This window comes from Rhipicephalus microplus, chromosome 5 (genome assembly GCF_043290135.1).
Source record: "Rhipicephalus microplus isolate Deutch F79 chromosome 5, USDA_Rmic, whole genome shotgun sequence".
NCBI classification, from domain to species: domain Eukaryota; kingdom Metazoa; phylum Arthropoda; class Arachnida; order Ixodida; family Ixodidae; genus Rhipicephalus; species Rhipicephalus microplus.
The window spans coordinates 10,492,424-10,510,622 of record NC_134704.1 but is presented as its reverse complement, the minus strand read 5'-3'; the positions used below and the strand labels follow the sequence as shown (position 1 = coordinate 10,510,622).

Below are 18,199 nucleotides of genomic sequence, written 5' to 3'. Positions count from 1 at the left end.
CAGAACATGGAAAAGTGACACCTTTGCCGTGCATGTTTCTTACCCTGAATTGCAGTGCCTGACACAAAACACGCTTCGCGAGTTTTCTTAATTTCGTAGACGTCATTCCTCTCAATGCACACTAACACAAAGTACACGTACAACCGCGTGGAATGCCAACAAAGCAGACAAGCCCCTGTCGCAGCGTACTACACTACCGTATTCCCCGTGTTAGCTGGCACAGTCTCCTACTGTCATGCCATGTATTGGCCTACCAGAGATATAGCGCAATGCGGCGCTTCTAGCCACGAGAAACACGGCTCGCTTTTCACACCTCCCCATTTTAGCCAGCCTACCGTATGTGCTGCGCTGCCACCATCTTCACTATCATCTGGTGCAACAACATCATTGAAGCTTCCACACTTTGCACGTGTTTGCCGCAGGCACAATGCAATGACGACTACGACGTCATCATGCTCACTGCGCCAGCTCAGAGCTTGGTCGCAGTGGTGACCTTTCGTAAGTTGGGGAAGCACCCTTAGATGACGCCATTGTCGCAAGGTGCAGTGTATAGTGCTGAATTGACCTCACCAAGTTAAATATTTGCACAAAGTAGCTCCCAAGCTGCATTCGTTCTTAGGACTTGGTACATGATATACTCTTGTCCCCGGGAAGCATTCCTACTTGAAACTCAGCCCATGAAAGGCGATAAGTCTGTGTAAAAAGCTGCAAATGAGCGTTCCAAGTAATTTTTTTTATAACAATGTTAAACTGACTTGGATATTTTCAATTTTAGTCACATTAAGATCTTGAAGTTACAGCTTCTATACCTACCGACAATGAACAGCTTGTGGTGAACTTATGCTTATCGTTATTAAAAATGACAATTTTGCAGTGTCACAAATTAAAACTGCAATTTGATGATGAAGCACACAAGAACAAAAAACCCCATATTAATTTAGGCCAATTTAATTTATAGTGAACAATTAAGTTACATTGCTCTTCCATCATCATGCAACCTTTGCAGCTGGAATTAGACACTATAACCTCGTGATAGATTGCAACATTGCAGCCAATGAGCTGCCATAAGGGCCATCCTAAATCCTAAAACCTTATTTCCTCAATTAAAAATACAACATCTAATTAATTGCCAAAGTTAAGGTTGACAGAACTTGGCAGATGCCATAGTTTCAAAATCCTTTCGTATTTTCTCTTCCCCCCCCCCCCCAGCCTTGTTCTGAAAAGCAGGTGTAGTGCCATAGTAGTTATAATACTGCTGCTATGTTACTTGTCTCTTATGAAACAAGAAACCATCCAACTGCAATAGCCACAAGAACTATTTGAATGTGACCAAGTTAGCCACACAACGTTTGGAATAGGCTGTATAAAATTCTGCCACAGCTCTTTCTTTTTTTCAATACACAGCATATTGCAAACAAACAAGCTCATCCTAGAGACGTTATGAGACAAACAGCGAAATGCAAACCAAGGAATTTTTTAATCAAGATTTGTGACTCACATGCACTCTTAATTTGTGCTTCGTTCGTCTTAACAGACCGTTGGTCCACTGAAAATTATAAACAAGCAAAATCAGCAATTACAAAACAGCAAAAAAAAGCACAAGCAAGTTGCCCATGTATAAATGGCTTTAAATGAAATTATGAAAAGCAAAATATTTGCAGCTGTTGAAAATAGACTAGATGTTAGTGATTCAGGTAATCAGCCCAAACTCATGTGCTGAATACTTTAACTTTTTTTTAAAGAAGCACTGACATAAAATTTACTCATATCAAGACTTTTGCATCCACGAGAAGTTATAGCAGCGATTCGCGACGCAAATTGCAACTGACTGATGAATAACTATCTGGTTTGATGTTTTAGATCTTTAGTATCTAGCACAGTTCAAAACCGCCAGCAAGCCTATCAATTTTAATGCTGGCAGCGATTCCTTGTGATCACCTTCAAATCGTGCTTTTGATGACCCCTCCTCCACGAAAAGGAGTGAGACGAGGCTTATCGCTAACATTCCCTCTGCTAGGCACAATTGTTCAGTAATGTCTAACCACCACTATTACTGCAGTTGTCGTCAAAAGAGTCGACTAGCGTTGAAGAAGATAGTCTGGAGCTTGCAATTGCCACCATTTGTGACCTCGCAAATAATTTTTGCTTCGATCGACTCCTTGCTAAACAATGACTAAAAATTGGACGCTGTTCCAAGCAGCAATGATGAAGTGTCCAGGGACACATGCTTGGCCCATGCCCGCTCATGTGTCTCAATTAGCTATATTGGGAAGCTTTGGCTTGCGTGCGCAGCATTCTGGCCACTGCAAAGAGGTCTACAAAATATCAATATAGCGAATGCAAACCAGCAGATAAAATAGGATACATTAGGTTTCTACAATAACAATACTGTGCTTACAAGGTTCCTTTTCGCGTCTCCAGATGGCCCCACCTGTCCGGCCTCTCACGATTACGGCAGCAATAATTCACTATTACAGGAGCACAAAGAAGTCTACAGATGAATTAAAATTCACTGATAATGGCACTTGCCTGTTACTTACTAGTGATGATATTTATCAATAAGCTACTCTACTTTAATAGATTGTGCTAACGTTGGTGTGTATCGCACATGTAACGAAAGTACATACTTACTACACTTTTTCTACACTTCGAACAACACGACTGTAGCTTTCAATGATTTCACAATATATGCTGACCGATAAGCGCCCATAGAATCATGCTCCTTACTTTCGCCTGTCTTTTATTGGTGGTTAGCATTCTGCAATTTCAAGAAATCATTCAAAGCTGTGTGACCAAGATTAGACACTAAGAGTGAGAGCTTTTGTAGGCGTCACACTACGATAAGAACACTCCGATCGTCAACGTCATCGCTACTAGCACATCATTGCTTAGGGCATGCACCACACCAAACGTGTCACAGTAGTGTCAATGTCGCAGGATGCTGAAAGCCGCCTTTAGGCTTACTTGTGCTCTTTGCCCTCGAAATAAAATAATTTCTAAGCCAAAGCCACCATTTAAACTTCGCTAAAAACACTTATGCATATTGAAAGATCGGCTGAAGGACAAATATAGAGCTTGAATGCATTATGTCAGTGCCCCTTTAAGTAGCATGCAGCATTACTATTCCTTCCAGGTAAGAATAAAATATCTATACATGCTAAGCACAATTTATCAAGCAACAGGTGGAAATATTTAGGATTCTCCCAAATGCCACCTTCATTCGGCAACCTCTAGTCATATGCTTTCCTTTAGTAGCACACCATCACCAATGCACATTAAGCCACAGTGTCAGACAGTCGAGCAACAACCATGCCGCTATAAAAAGCTCTTGCAATTATTGCATTAACAAGCCATGAAATATGCAATGAATAATGCAGAAACTATGGACAGCTTGCTCATAATTATGGTGCAACTTCTGAAAATCGGCACAGGAATTCAAATGCATTTCAAGTGAAATAATGCTACAAATATGTTCACACTCCCTGTTATGTGCATGTTCAAACCTAACCAAAATTAACCTAAAGAGAAATAAAAGCATGTTACTGTTTTAACATTTGTATGCATGTCTAGAAAACTGTTAACGCCATCTTATGGAATGAATAGTGTTCACAACTTTTCAAATCAACCAACACAGTATTTAAAGGGACTGGAGCCTAGTTATTATTTCTAAATAGCATATGCTTCCAAAACCCTTGTTTCCTTGCTAATATCAACATGCTGTTTATTGCCGAAACATTTCCCTTCTTTTACTGCAGTTAATCCAGCACCAAATAATCTTTTTCACGACTGCTCAGATTGGCACGAGCAAATATTTTGCAGTAAAAGCCTGTTAATTCGAATGAGACCAAGAAATTGTTCAAGTTAGTAGGCGGGCGCTAGAATGAAGGACATCGCACGATACTGCGTAGGCAAAGCCAAAAGGAGCCGCATCTGGACTTCGCATCACGAGCTAGATGCTACTGCACAGTTGTGGCAGGCGACTTCGTAGATTGAGTCCACAGAATGCTTAAAGCGAACCGAATTAATTGATTGGTCAGTGATACACCAGAAACAAGCAATGAGATGCCTTCTGGTGAGCAGTGAGCCTTACACGTATAATGCTATTTATGTCCCAAAATCTGTTTATTTACAAGGAACACAATCAATACACGTATAATACTATTTATGTCCCAAAATGAGTTTATTTACAAGGAACACAATCAAAATTAAAATTAGTAATTTCAATAGCTTGTGTCTTTCCTGTCGCAATTCCATGACTACGTCTGAAGCTTCACCCTGGGCAGATTTCTGCGAGGCATGATAACCACCAAGGGCTGTCAGTTCAAATTAACCGTTGCTCATACAATACATTCTAATTATTTGAAGGTCTTGAATGGGGCAGGACATCCTCATGCACAACACCATTGCGCTTCACCAAGGTCCTCAGTGATGGGGACAGCAAAGCGTATACCGCTGTCGCTGAGGCCAAGGTATATGGTGAAGTTGTTGTAGACAAGGAGGAGTGCACAAACCATGTGGTCAAGCGTCTAGGCACAGCTCTTCGGAAACTGCCAACACGAGTTCCACGAGGAGAAAAGCTGACAGATGGCACAATTCAGAAGCTGCAGAACTATTACCGTATTGCAATCACAAACAACAGAGGCGATATCCTGAAAATGCATCGTGCCATCTGGGCCTCGTATTTCCATTCATCATCGAGCAACACAGCAGGCAGCCACCGATACTGTCCAGAAGGGGGGACTTCCTGGTGCAAGCATAGGCGAGCCGAAGCGCTTGAGGAGGCACCACCCGACCACACACCAATCTTGACCAAAGCTCAAGGATTGGCTGTGCTTCCTATTTACAAGCGCCTCACAGATGAAAAGTTGCTGGTACGTTGTAATCAAGGGAAGACCCAAAATGCTGCAAAATCTTTGAACAGTAAAATCTGGTTGTTGTGTCCGAAAGACTAAGTTCGCCTCCCGGACAACAGTGAAACTGCAGCTGCTATGGCCGTGCTGTGGTTATATAAAGGACATTCAAGCTTTGAACACGTGCTAGAGGAGCGTGGTGTAGTACCACCAGATCAAGTGATCACCCTGGGGCCAATTTCGTGACCAGAGGAGAATCGAAAGAATGTCTGCGTGTGAAACAGCCGAGGCAAGGGCTCATCGGCGGAACGTGGCGAAGAAAGCGCACCTTGACGATTCCCTTCTCAAGCGGCGAGAATGATCCACATATGAAGCAGGACAATTTTAGGTGCTCTAGCTGTGTCCATTCTATGATCTCACCAATTTTTGTGCAAATCGCACTGTGTAATCATGAGTAAACATATTTATAACTTTCAAATGCATTTTTCTCGATTTGCATATTGAGGTAATTCTCTCATTTTGTGCACAATCTTTTTTACACATAAAATACCGTAATTACTCGAATCTAACGCGCACCTTTTTTTCGGTTAGGCGAGTTCATAAATCGCATGCGCGTCGGCCATCTGTTATGATGGCACATGGATGACCAGAGGTCACCTGTCGCACATTGGTGTGGGTGTTATACAGCTGTTTTCTGGCTATGTTTTAGACTATGTTGTCCTGTCAAATTCTTGTGCTGGCTGCAAGCGCGCACCACCAAAAATGCATCCAAATTGCTTGGTTTGGGAGTCCACGCACATCTGCCAGAAAAATGAGCAGTGCGAATCAGGACACATGGAAGTTAAGGCAGCAGTCACTCTCTTTGAGCGCTCAATTTCCCGTCACGGCTTGTGGTACACAGTGATGCTTTGTGATGGGGACTGTAGATCATTTCGTGCTGTTGAAGACTCGACAGTTTATGGTTTCATACAAGTTCAAAAAAGAGGACTGTATAAACCATGTCCAAAAATGAATGGGTACCGCACTACGCAGTCTTGTTCAAAAGCATAAAGGTTCTCGCGAAACACTAAGTGGAAGAGGCTGCTTGTCAGGCGATTTCATAGAGAAATTGTCGAGATACTATGGCTGGACGATAGTTATAGCGCGAGAACAAAACGACGAAACAGAGACAAAAAGGACATGAAAGACACGAGCGCTATGTCATGTCCTACTTGTCTCTGTGTCGTTGTTTTGTTCTCGCGCTATAACTATCGTCCTGCCATACCAACTAGCCCAAACTGCCACACTATGGCTGGGCTCTGAAGTCCAATGTTGGTGATGTAGATGCAATGCACCAGGCAGCCATGGCCACATATGATCATGTGGCATCGACTGATGAAAGGTTCGACCACACCTTTTGCGCAAGTGGCAGTGACTCATGGTGCAAGCAGAATGCTGCTGCTGCTGCAAGGGGAGAACCGCTGCCAAGACACACCTACAGCTTCCCACAAAATGTCCGTGATGCACTACTTCCAGTCTGCGAGTGACTTTGTGACAAGGAGCTGCTAAAACGCTGCCAAAGAGGCAAGACACAAAATGCCAAAGAGGCAAGACACAAAATGCAAACGAGGCACACCATTCTGTCATATGGTCTCTAATGCCTAAACAGAAGCATGATTCACTCATAGCTGTTGAGACTGCAGTTGCTGAGGCCGTGATGCACTTCAATTCAGGAATGAAAGAAGGCCCCATACGTATACTCAAAGAACTTCAGCTAGAGCAAAACTCCATGAGCAAGCGACAGACAGAAGAGAAGAATTCTCGTCGGATCATGAGTGCCGAGCGAAAGCGTTCATCATCTTCCAGATTCCTGCAACAAGCAAAGCGACGGCAACGACAAAAGTGTGATAAAGACTACTGCCCTGGTGCTTTCCTGAGGCATTTATATGCAAAGAGAAGCATTTTTGTTTGTGTAGAATTCCTTGAATATACAGAGCTTTTTTTTTTTTTGCCATTTACAATATTACTTGTCGCGATGCGCGATATTACAATATTACTTGTCGCGATATTACTTGTCGGGGTCGCGATGCGACAAAATAGTGCCCTTGGCGCCGAGGAGTTGTAGCTTTCTCAACAGAAAGTTGTATTTGGGGCGACCGTGCAGCTATCAGCGCAACACAGCATTCTTGATCGGAAAATGGTGAGCGCGGTCCTTGAAAAAGGCAACGGAAATAAGCGAGATAGTGAGTATTGCTGTGTGGTTGAAAAATGCCCCAAGTACTCTTATTTCTCTTGGTGGCTTGACTGGCGAGAAAAAGGGAGAAAACTAGAACGAAAACTAAATATACCATTGAGTAATACCGTAATTACTTGAATCTAACGCGCACCTTTTTTCCGGTTAAGCGAGTTCATAAATCGCGTGCGCATTAGAATCGAGTACGAAAAAAAAAAAATGAATACGGTCATTCTATTCCCATCGGCATTTCCAAAATGGCCGCCTCCTACGTGCGTCAGCATGGCGCGTCGGCTATTTCTGCTTATGTGTTTCCCATGTGCGGCACTTCGTACGTGTGCTGAGGAGTTGGTCATCTTGTAGTGCATTAGCATCGACGGCATGGAAGGGCCGACTCCAACAACTCGAGTGCACCACAATGCCGCTTTTAAAAGTCATCGCGTGTGCAGAAAGGGACGGAAATCGGGCCGCATTGCAGTCGTTCGGAGTTCCCGAAACGTGCGTGCGGGACTGGCGGAAACAAAAGCAGAAGATTGTGGACAGAAAAGATTCACGCAAAGGCTTTAGTGGACCACAGCAGGGTCGGTTTCCGCAAATTGAAGAGCTGCTCGCCGAGTATGTGCTTAAGAGGTGCTCGCCGAGTATGTGCTTGAGCAGCGAGCGGCACAGTGGCCCATGACGACAGAACTGCTCCAAGTGCAGGCTATGCAATTAGCCTTGTAAAAAGGGCTAATACGGAGCAAGTTTAAAGCGAGCAGGTGCTGGCTAACTAACTTTATTAAGAAGAAAGGCTTTTCCCTCCGAAGGTGAACGGGCATCTGCAAAAAGTTTTGTGTAGAAGTGCGACGAAAAGCTGCACAGTTTTCAGAGGTTCATTTTAAACTTGTGGCACAACGGCTACCTGCTTGGGCAAATCGGGAATGCCGATTAGACGCCTGTTTACTTCGACATGCCTGGCACCACAACCTTCGAGAAGAAGGGGGCGAAGCAAGTTCACGTGCTGACATCGGTCCACGGTAAAACTACAGTGACGGCAATGCTCCGTTACACGTCAATGTGGGCACAAGCTTCCCCCGTACCTCATATTTAAATGAAAGACGCTCCCGAAAGGAGTCCTTTTTTCGAGTGGTGTGATCGTGCGGGCTAGCGAGAAAAATGGGTGCGCGTTGCAATTGATGTCTTACTTTTTTTTTTCGTCGTGGAAATCGAGTGCGCGTTACAATCGAGGGCGCGGTAGAATCGAGTAAATGCGGTAGTCTTATCTTCGCACAGAGCTTAATCAGCCACTCTAAAATACAAGTACCGTATTTACTAGATTCTAAGATGACGAACTCCTCAGCACACGTACGAAGTGCCGCACATGGGAACACATAGGCGAAAATGGCCGACGCGCCATGCCAACGCACGTAGGGGGCGGCCATTTTGGATTTGCCGATGGCAATGGATTGACCGTAATTTTTTGTTCGTACTCGATTCTAACGCGCATGCGACTTATGAACTCGCTTAACCAGAAAAAAGGTGCGCGTTAGATTAGAGTAATTACGGTATCTACTTCAAGTTGCAATAAACATCACAGATTTTTCGTTACACAACTTGATCCACTGATAGAGAGATGTAAAATATGCATTTAGTACTTTTAATTTTTTTTATATGTAGCAAATAAATTTCCTACTTGAGGTACTTTTCTGTATTGTACAGCTCAAGTGCAGCAGAATGAGCCATTTTGCAATTCTGCGTGAAAATTTTTAGTAAACTTTATTATGTGCACAAAAAACCCTATATTTTGATATCAAAGTTGTAGTAACTCCAGAACTACTATAGCTATCAGAAAAATATTTGCAGTTATGAAATAAGCACTGCAAGCTTTACTATCACCTAAATGTACAAGGAGCTGGGTCATGAAATAAAACCAAACCCTTTTCGAGTAGCACCTCCCCTTAAATTAATGAAGTTTTCAGTCAAAATGAACGAATGGGTGTATATTAATCCACAAGTAACCCCTGTAAAAGCATTTTCATTGCAGTTTGGAGTTGCAAAGCCATAAAAGCACCTACTCCAATGTATATTAAAGAGACAATAAAGGCAAATATCAAGTCGATGTTGATTGCTGAAATAGCAATCGAGGTTCCACTGTATATACTCGAGGTTCTACTGTATATGCAGTAGAATCTCAAACAAAACCTGAAGGGGAAAAAAAAAAGGAAAAAGCTCCATTTACAGAGAAATGTGCAGGGGTGCATGTTAACTGTAGGAAAGCAATCATATTAGAGGCAGTTGCTACATTCAAAGAAGTTCCTTAAATTCCCAGAAACCTGAAATGGTTAAGATGATTTTGTACAAACACATTGTGTCGATAGACCAAGTCCTAAGGGTTATTTACAGACTGATTTCAGGTTTCTGCATAAACTATGTAAGCTGCGAATGGAAACAGATCACTGCTGTTCAGCCAGACGCGTTTTCAACTAACTATCCACGGTACAACCTTCTCTGGTAGAGCAAGGTCACCCAGGCTGCTGATATGATCTGTGCCTAAGATTGGCTGGTAGGATGGGGGCAACTGTCAGAGAAGATATCAAGCCCATCGCAATTTTCAGACTCTGTTGCCAGACATGCGCGCTCTACCGGGCGCACTGGGTCTAACCTAACCTCTCGCTGCTCTTGCAGCTTTGAAATTGATGAGCGAGTGCGCGAGAGTTCGGTCTGCGACATCAACAACTCAATCTGGACAAGCAGGAAAACATTGCTTTATCATACGACCGATCACGGATGACACGCGCACATTCGTCACACATAGGCGCCACCGAACTGGTAAGCGGCCTAGTTGGCAGACGAGACCAAGGCGACCACATCAGCTCGCAAGTGTGCCTCTGCGGAAAACATGCAGTGGGCATTGAAAAAACGTCACTTACGTGACGCAAAACAGAAGGACTAGATGCCTGGTGCCTACTGAAAAAGCTAAATTTGCGAATCATTGTAAATAAACAGCTTTTCCATGCTTCTGTCTGCCCAAAATGGACTTGTGTTTTTGCATGACTTCTCAGGATTCAAATTTCGCTGCAGTTGCAAACTTGTCTAATAAATATATCTCCCTCTAGAGAAGCTAGGACTGTCATTTTTGTTGTGACATGTATAGTTGAACCCCGCTACAACGAACGCCGCTTCAACGAAAAATTCACGCGTCCCCGCCAGCATTCCATACCTGCCAAGGTCAATGATTCTGAATCCCGGAGATTTCCGCAACAAGGGGGAGGGGGGGGTCACTAAAAAATGAGTGGAAAACAAACAAAAAACATTGCAAAAAACGAAAGGAGGTGGGAGGGAGGGTCTCAATCGCAAGCGTCAACATCAGCGTTGCAGTCTTATAGTGGCTAGGAGTAGCCGAACACACGAGGGTAGAGTTTTTCACTAAGGTGAGAGTCTCAAAGGATCAACACAACTAGCAGAATCTATCTATTTCGGACAAAAAAAACTTGCGTGTGTCTTCCTGAGACACACGTGAATAGACGGGATGGCGCAGCTGGCTGCCGCAAAAGCGCGGGTCAAAGCTTTGCTCAGTAATAGATTTTTCGACAGGAACGCCAAAACGCGCATGGTCCCCTTTTATTGCGATAGCACTTATATGAACAGTTCAGGCTGCTTTTTTTTCCCGTCGCCACCGCCACCATCCTTCACTGTATATGTATACGTATCTATATATATGAACACTCAAAGAAAAAAAGCCACCCGCGCTCGGCGCAGAACTCATCCAGATGCGCCGCCACCTGCTTCTGTCTCATGTGTACTTTGCCCCATGGATGGGGGGGGGAGGGAGGATAGATGCTGTGCGCGCGCTTATTCTTTGGTGGGGGAATCGTGTGCCTTCGTCTTTCACTGAAAGGAAAGCGTTGGTTGCTGGGCCCACAGAGGTCACTTTGGTTTTTGCACAGGCCCCTTTTGCGAAAAAAGCGCGCTTTTCGTACACAGCGAGGTATAACAACTGGGACACTTGTTAATTTGTACTTATCAGTACCTGTGATTACGTATCGTGCATTGTTTTTATTTAATCAGCGCGTTAAGTGTCGAGCGATAAATGTTGTTAATTCGCTCTCGTCCTGCGAGTATCGTTTTCGTGCGTCATTTGTGTGTGAGCAACGCACAGCACGTTCCGATCTGCTAGCCCTTCTCAGCGTTACATTCCAAGTTGTAGCTGTCGAATTTATTGCTTCGCCTTTGCGACGAAACTGCAACTTTTTGTAAAACTTTTTACGTATTACCTGCTTTTAAAATACAGCTGCGTGCCCTCACAGCTCGTACATTGCTCTCGGCGACTGCGGTTTTGTGCGCGGCGGTTGCGGCAAGCGGTAGTTTATTTTACAATCGCCATGCGCTTGGCTGCGCATGCGCCTTCAAAACTATGTCGTTTTATGCCATCTACGATAGCATCTGTCGCAGTTTTGTCCGCGCAGAATTTGGAGAGAGGCGTTGCTTTGACTGGCTGAGCGCACACTTTCGAGGTTCTGTCAGTCACGTCGTCGCCATACGTGACCGTGTCAAGAGCGACCGTGGTTTCGTCCACAGCAGTTGTGGCAACGACAATCACACGCACTGTAGAAGACAGTGCGTGTGCCGGTCGGACGCGTACTTCCAAAGCTTCGAGTACGCTGCTCTCGGCCTTCGTTCGACGGTTTCCAAACTAAAGTTTGTATCACCCACTGCGATTAGGAAATGTCTTCGGAACAATCGAATTGAGACCCAATGAACATAGTAAAATTGGGCTGAAGAATTTCAAGAATTCGTATCTGCCGTGGTTTCGCATTACTGAGATTGTACTGTACGATAGTTATAGCGTGATAACAGAACGATGACAAAGAGACAAGAAGGACACGAGCGCTTTGTCGTCCTGTTTTCACGCTGTAACTATCGTCATGTCATACCAACTAGCCCAAACTGCTACATTATACTGTACGTTTAGATGAACGCCTCTTAAACTGATTTACAATAAAATGAGGTAAATTTGAAAAGCCTGGACCCGATTGAGCTGCCTTTTTGTCAATGAGGCCCCATGATGCACAGAAATTTCGATTTCCGGGAGATTTTCGTGACAACCGTACAACTGGAAAAAACGGTCAAAATCCGGGAGTCTCCCGGCTAATCCGGGATACTTGGCAGGTATGGCAGTCCATAGGAGTCAATGCATAAATATTGTCACCACAAAGAACACTTTTTCTTCTAACGTCTTGCTTCAATAAAATTTCACAATGCTATTCCAGGCTCAGATATCTATTTCTATACAGTAAACCTAATCTTTAACATTTTGATGCATTTTCAGAACCTGAAAATACGTAGACGAAGTAGAGAACATGTGTTGGCACCACCAAAAACCACCGCTGTTCAGCAATCATGGGCGCCGCCATTGCTCGGTAGCGATGGCAATGAGACTGCCTTGCTTTTGTCACTGGCAAAAACAGAGCAGTCTCATTGCCATCGCTATTGAGCAATGGCGATGCCCATGTTTGCTTAAGGGGAGATGCGGGTCGAAAAACGAGAATTTTCTCAAAAATTATCGATTTTTTGTTTTCACCTGTTTTGTTAAGATTAGAACCTCTACTATTCTAAAAAAAAAAATCTATGTCGAGAATCAACTGGAAATGCTTTAAAATTGCGTCTGAAGAGCACAAGGTGGCTGTCAAAAGGCCGAAAGTGTGTCATCTTCGAGCACCTTGCCGCTGATAATGCGCCGCTGCTCGCCATTGTCGACCGCATGAGGCGAAGAACCGAGCCTCACTCTTCAAATAGCGACGGTTTCCCGCGCTGCTGCAACGCAAGAAATAATAAAGAGAACGCGCTTTAGCCGCCTTTTTCGAGCGCCGCGACTGGCTTTTAAATCACGTGGTACGGATCGGGAGCCACCATTGGCCGCTGCGCGCCGTTGTGTGCTGTGAAGCCTACTTGCAGGATCCGTGTCTCGTCGAGCAGCACAGCTGAACAACGCTTTTCTCGATTGCTTATTCGTTATGGATGAAGAAAGCCGTAGGAAGCGCGGTCACCGGCCTGTGAAGTTTCACGCGGCGCACAAATTTCGAGGACGCCGGCGCAAATCAAAGCCGAACACTCAAACCACGAAAAGATCGTCTGCTGCCGCAAAACGTAGTGGCAATGACGCCGATGCGCCCGACGAGTTTGCCGCAGCATTCGAATATGTGAGTGCCTCCCAGAAAAAGATCGGACTCTTCGAAGACGAAGAAAAATCACAGGACGACGAGTCTTCGTTGATTCTGATGTGACAGCACTGAACATGCTTGTAGTGCGCGGTGCAATGTGTCCGACGTGTCGCCATTTGGGATTACGTGTCCGGGAACCGGCCGACAAGCGGAAAGGACTTGCGTCGTTCGTCGAACTCCACTGCCCAAACAGTGAGTGCCCCGAGACTATCCTTTCGGCGACATATACTTCGCGGCGAGTAGCTTCAGGCGGGGAGGCCAGCGTGAGCGTGGCGGGTGACGGACTGACCGCGAGGAGAACACACGACAGCGGGAGCTCGCGCGATAGCTACGCTGTCAACGTGAAAGCTGTTGTGGCTGCGCGCTCTGTAGGCATGGGCTACGAGCAGCTAGTCCGATTTGAATGGCAGTGGCCACTACAAGGAGGATTTTTCTTTCTTGTGTACAAATTTCGTCGCATTCAATGACATCTTTGATAAATAAACATGCAATTTTGACTTTAAAACTTCTTTTTCTCAAAACACAAATTTTGCCATTTTTGTCAATGTGCCCCTCCTTTTTCGGGTACTTCTGGTGCTCAGATCTGCATGAAATTTTTCCCAAATTTTTTCCAAAGTACGAGAAATGCAATTATCTTGTTTAAGTTTCAATATTCTTTTTATATAATAAAAAAAATTATGTAAACTTTTACTAGGGTAGGAGAAATATGAACTTCCCACGTTAAAATTTTTCACGTCTAGTACATATTTTGTATGGACTTCCAAATTAGTTGTTTGCATTCCACACTTCATTTGAAACATTATGAACTATCAATTGTAAAAAATTAATGAAGTTTAGGTATGAAAAGAGGGGGGGGCAAAGGGCTTAAGTTTTTCACTTTGTCATGTTGCAAAACTAAAAGTATGCAACTTGCAAGACAACTCATTATATATTCGAAATCAGCATAAAAAGTTCTATAAGCACCTCAAGTTTCATTGCTCTCGAATGAATATTAAAAAAAAAGTGTCTTCGACCCGCATCTCCCCTTAACAGCGGTGGTTTTTGGTGGAGCCAACGCATGTTCTCTACTTCGTCGACGTATTTTCAGGTTCTGAAAATGCTAAAAATGTTAGATTTGGTTTACTGTATAGCCGCAGACGATCCGAAGCTGAAGAAGCTCATTTGCTCAATTCATGGTTTCTTTCGCGCTGGTGCATCTGCGGAACGATGCCTTTTCCGATTCTAATGCTTATCATTTTGTTCTCGCTTTGCCAGTGTGGTAACTAATCAGAGCGGCTGTTCGCATTATCAACACAATCAGCTAGCCGCGAGTGATGGATGATAAGAATGGCATAAAGTAAGGCAGAAGTCACCACTCCACGATACCCTGCTGCCATCTCGTCATTTTGACAGCAGACAGCTGCTGGTGTTAACGTGTTAATGCAACTGTTTGGTTCGTTCACGAAAGCGGTTGTAGTCCTCGTTTCAACGTGCTTTTCACCATGGCCTGGCTATGCATGGGTGAGAATCACGCCGTGACGCTGCTAGGATGGAATAAAATGCAGAGGACACTTTTTGAATTGAGAATAAACAATCTTTAATTTGCTAATTCAGATCGGCTATATTTTTTCGATTTCACTACAACGAAATTTCTTCCGCGCCCTTTCAGTTTCGATGCAGTGGGGTTCAACTGTAGCTGTATTTTTAGTAGTTTACACAATGATAGGTGTCAATTTATTGATTGTGATCCTCAAACATTTTATTTTTGCCAGAAATTGGACCATAAAGTGGGTGTGTTGGCGGCACTGAAATTCAAGGTGCGACAAACCTTGCTGAAGTTATCAAATCAAAAAAGCACTCCTGCCGCTGTGTGGCTTATGTTCATTAGTATACAGGAATATGCCAATACTAGCTCTGCAATAAAATTTATTGTGTCATTATACCGGCAAACAATAGGTAAATAATTTCAGGATATCTAAAAAACTTATTGGTTTAGAGGAAAAGTAATTACATTTTTGGAATCAGCATCAAAAACTCAATCACGCTGCGAATTTCCCTTATAAACACATGAAAATATCTGGCATATTTTCTCAAGTACAGTGTCCCCCCCCTTAAATGTGTGGTGCGAATCAATGGTTCGAAAATGCTCTAGCCTAAAGATTGAAAAAATTTCAAATTATCTTTTCAGGGTCTCTTTAGGAGAATTCCATTGAGTCTACTGTAGATCCTGCAAATGAGCGAACAAAAAGACAGCTCACCTGGTGGCAATGGGATGCTGAACTGGGGCACAGGTGGAGGCACCATGGCCACAGCGGTGGGGGCCCCGGCTGCAGCTACCGCTGGTGGGAATGCTACTGCCATCATGGCTTCTGCCGATGGCGGCGCCTGCTGTTGCTGCTGTACCATGTCAAGCATCGTGGGAGCAAGTGGATCAGACATGCCACGTTGCCTCTCCTGTTCGGCATATTTCTCTGCAAGGCAAATAAAACAACATTAACCACCACACAAAGAACTACATGGAACCTTCACGTTTCAAAGCTTTAAGTGAGAAATGGAAGAGCGAAAAATGTTGACCAGTCTGGTGTATCATTCCCTGTTGGCCAGTAAAACTTATTCATGTTCGTAAAGATTATTTTAAGTAAAACGCTAACTATTGTTCTAAAGGTAAGCATTTGTCTTGACCTAATTTAGGATGAACGAATTTTTCAAGATGTCTTAAAAGCCATGGTTTCGAGCTTTCCAAAAAAGCTTACATGAGACTTGCAGTAAACTTTTTTAGCAAAAAATGTTTTGGGGAGCACTTTTGGCATTGGGTACTATAAAAACAGGAGTATAGGTCAGATCGAACATAGGTCAACCCCTTAAACTTTGAATCACTGAAAGGAATTTTTAATAAAAATTGCAAAGTATAGCGGCGCACTCTTACCTTGGTATTGTAATTACTCGAATCTAACGCGCACCTTTTTTCCGGTTAAGCGAGTTTATAAATGGCATGCGCGTTAGAATCAAGTACGAAAAAAAGTGAATACGGTCATTTTATTGCCATCTGCATTCCAAAATCGCCGCCCCTACGTGCGTCGGCATGGCGCATCGGCCATTTCTGCTTATGTGTTTCCCATGTGCGGCACTTCGTACGTGCGCTGAGGAGTTCGTCGTCTTGGTGTGCATTAGCGTCGACGGCATGGAAGGGCCGACTCCAAAAACTTGACGAGTGCACCACGATGCCGCTTTTAAAAGAAAAGTCATCGCGTGTGCCGAAACGGACGCAAGTCGGGCTGCATCGCGGTCGTTCGGAGTTCCCGAAACATGCGTGCGGGACTGGCGGAAACAAAAGCAGAATATTGTCGACAGCAAAGATTCACGCAAAGGCTTCAGCGGACCACAGCAGGGTCGGTTTCCACAAATTGAAGAGCTGCTCGGCGAGTATGTGATTGAGCAGTGAGCGGCACAGCGGCCCGTGAGGACAGACCTGCTCCAAGTGCAGGCTATGCAGTTAGCCTTAGAAAAAGGGCTAATGCGGAGCCAGTTTAAAGCGAGCAGGTGCTGGCTAACTAACTTTATGAAGAGAAAAGGCTTTTCCCTCTGAAGGCGAATGGGCATATGGCAAAAGTTGCCGGAGGAGTACGAAGAAAGCTTCAGTTTTCAGAGGTTCGTCCTAAACTTGCGGCACAACAACGGCTCCCTGCTTGGGCAAATCGGGAATTCCGATCAGACGCCTCTTTACTTCGACATGCCTGGCACCACAACCTTCGAGAAGAAGGGGGCGAAGCAAGTTCGCGTGCTGACATCGGGCCACGGTAAAACTAGAGTGACGGCAATGCTCCGTTGCATCTCAGATAGGCACAAGCTTCCCCCGTACCTCATATTTAAACGGAAGACACTCCCGAAAAGAGTCTTTTTCCCGAGAGGTGTGATCCTGTGTGCCAACAAGAAAAATGGGTGCGCGTTACAATCGATGTCTTACTTTTTTTTTTCGTCGTGGAAACCGGGTGCGCGTTAGAATTGAGGGCGTGGTAGAATCGAGTAAATACGGTAAATACGCGACACTACCAGCTGCACTGTTGTGACATTTCTTTTTAGTATTTGGACACTAATATTATGTAGTTATATGCCGGAAGGCCACAAAGTGCTGTCACTTGGACTTCCCCGAACTTGAGCCCGACGACGTTCATTTTTCCCTATTAAGGGGGGACGTGGCAAGTAAAACTAATTTTTTTATTAATGTACTGTTTGTGATGAAATTTGGTGTGTGTATGTGGATGATTGTGAGGATTCCAAATATGAAAACCGTTTTCAAATACCTCTTGTACTTTTTGAGTTACAAGCATAATTATACTAATTAATGCTCTTCACACTTAAAGAGATAATTATTGCTAAATGAAATTATTTTTTCATATTATTATGTTCCCAAAGCATCAACTTGTGCAAAGAAGCTATTAGTTGATTTTTCTAGTTCTTGTAACCATAAATAAAATTTCCAAAACATGGATGTTGTTTTGCGCACACATCGCAGTAATTATAAAATGTGTTCTAAAAATTTTAAATGATGAGTAAGAAGAGAGATAAAGCTTTATTGCACTGCTAAAGGCCTCCTGAGCCTAGTGCAAAAAACGGAACGACTCTATCAGTCTTTGTTAGAAAATGACAGATGTTCTAGCGAAGGCACATAGGCGAAAATCAAGAGTTGAGAAAACTGACTTTGAAAGTTCACTCTTGTTTGGAAGTTCACAACATGGCTAAAACACTCAGAATCCTCCTGGGCAGTAATCCTGAGATGCTGTGGCCTTGGCCTCTGTAGAGCGCAACCCAGTTTTGCGCTTCTTTGTCGTGGAACAATGCGCTTTTTGAGCCCTCTTTACCCTTTTGGCATCCTTTTCGGCTGCTCGCCGCAAAGAGCAGTCTCCTGGATTGAAGCCCAGTTGAGCAGTGATCTCTTGCAGCGCACTCTTGCAGCCACC

General features: G+C 44.1%; 1 protein-coding gene across 4 annotated transcripts in view; it reads right to left on the bottom strand.

Annotated features, from left to right (window-relative positions):
- Isha (Insulator su(Hw) mRNA adaptor) overlaps positions 1 to 18,199 on the bottom strand; it is a 117,907-nt gene that overhangs the window by 24,251 nt on the left and 75,457 nt on the right. For 3 of the 4 annotated variants that reach the window (XM_037426192.2, XM_037426193.2, XM_037426194.2), the window contains 2 exons: positions 15,500 to 15,712; positions 1,499 to 1,546 (listed from right to left, as the gene is read on the bottom strand). In XM_037426192.2, coding sequence (XP_037282089.2) covers positions 1,499 to 1,546; positions 15,500 to 15,712 — 261 coding nt within the window. The remainder of the gene's footprint in view (positions 1 to 1,498; positions 1,547 to 15,499; positions 15,713 to 18,199) is intronic. The other variant, XM_037426195.2, reaches the window with a different exon arrangement.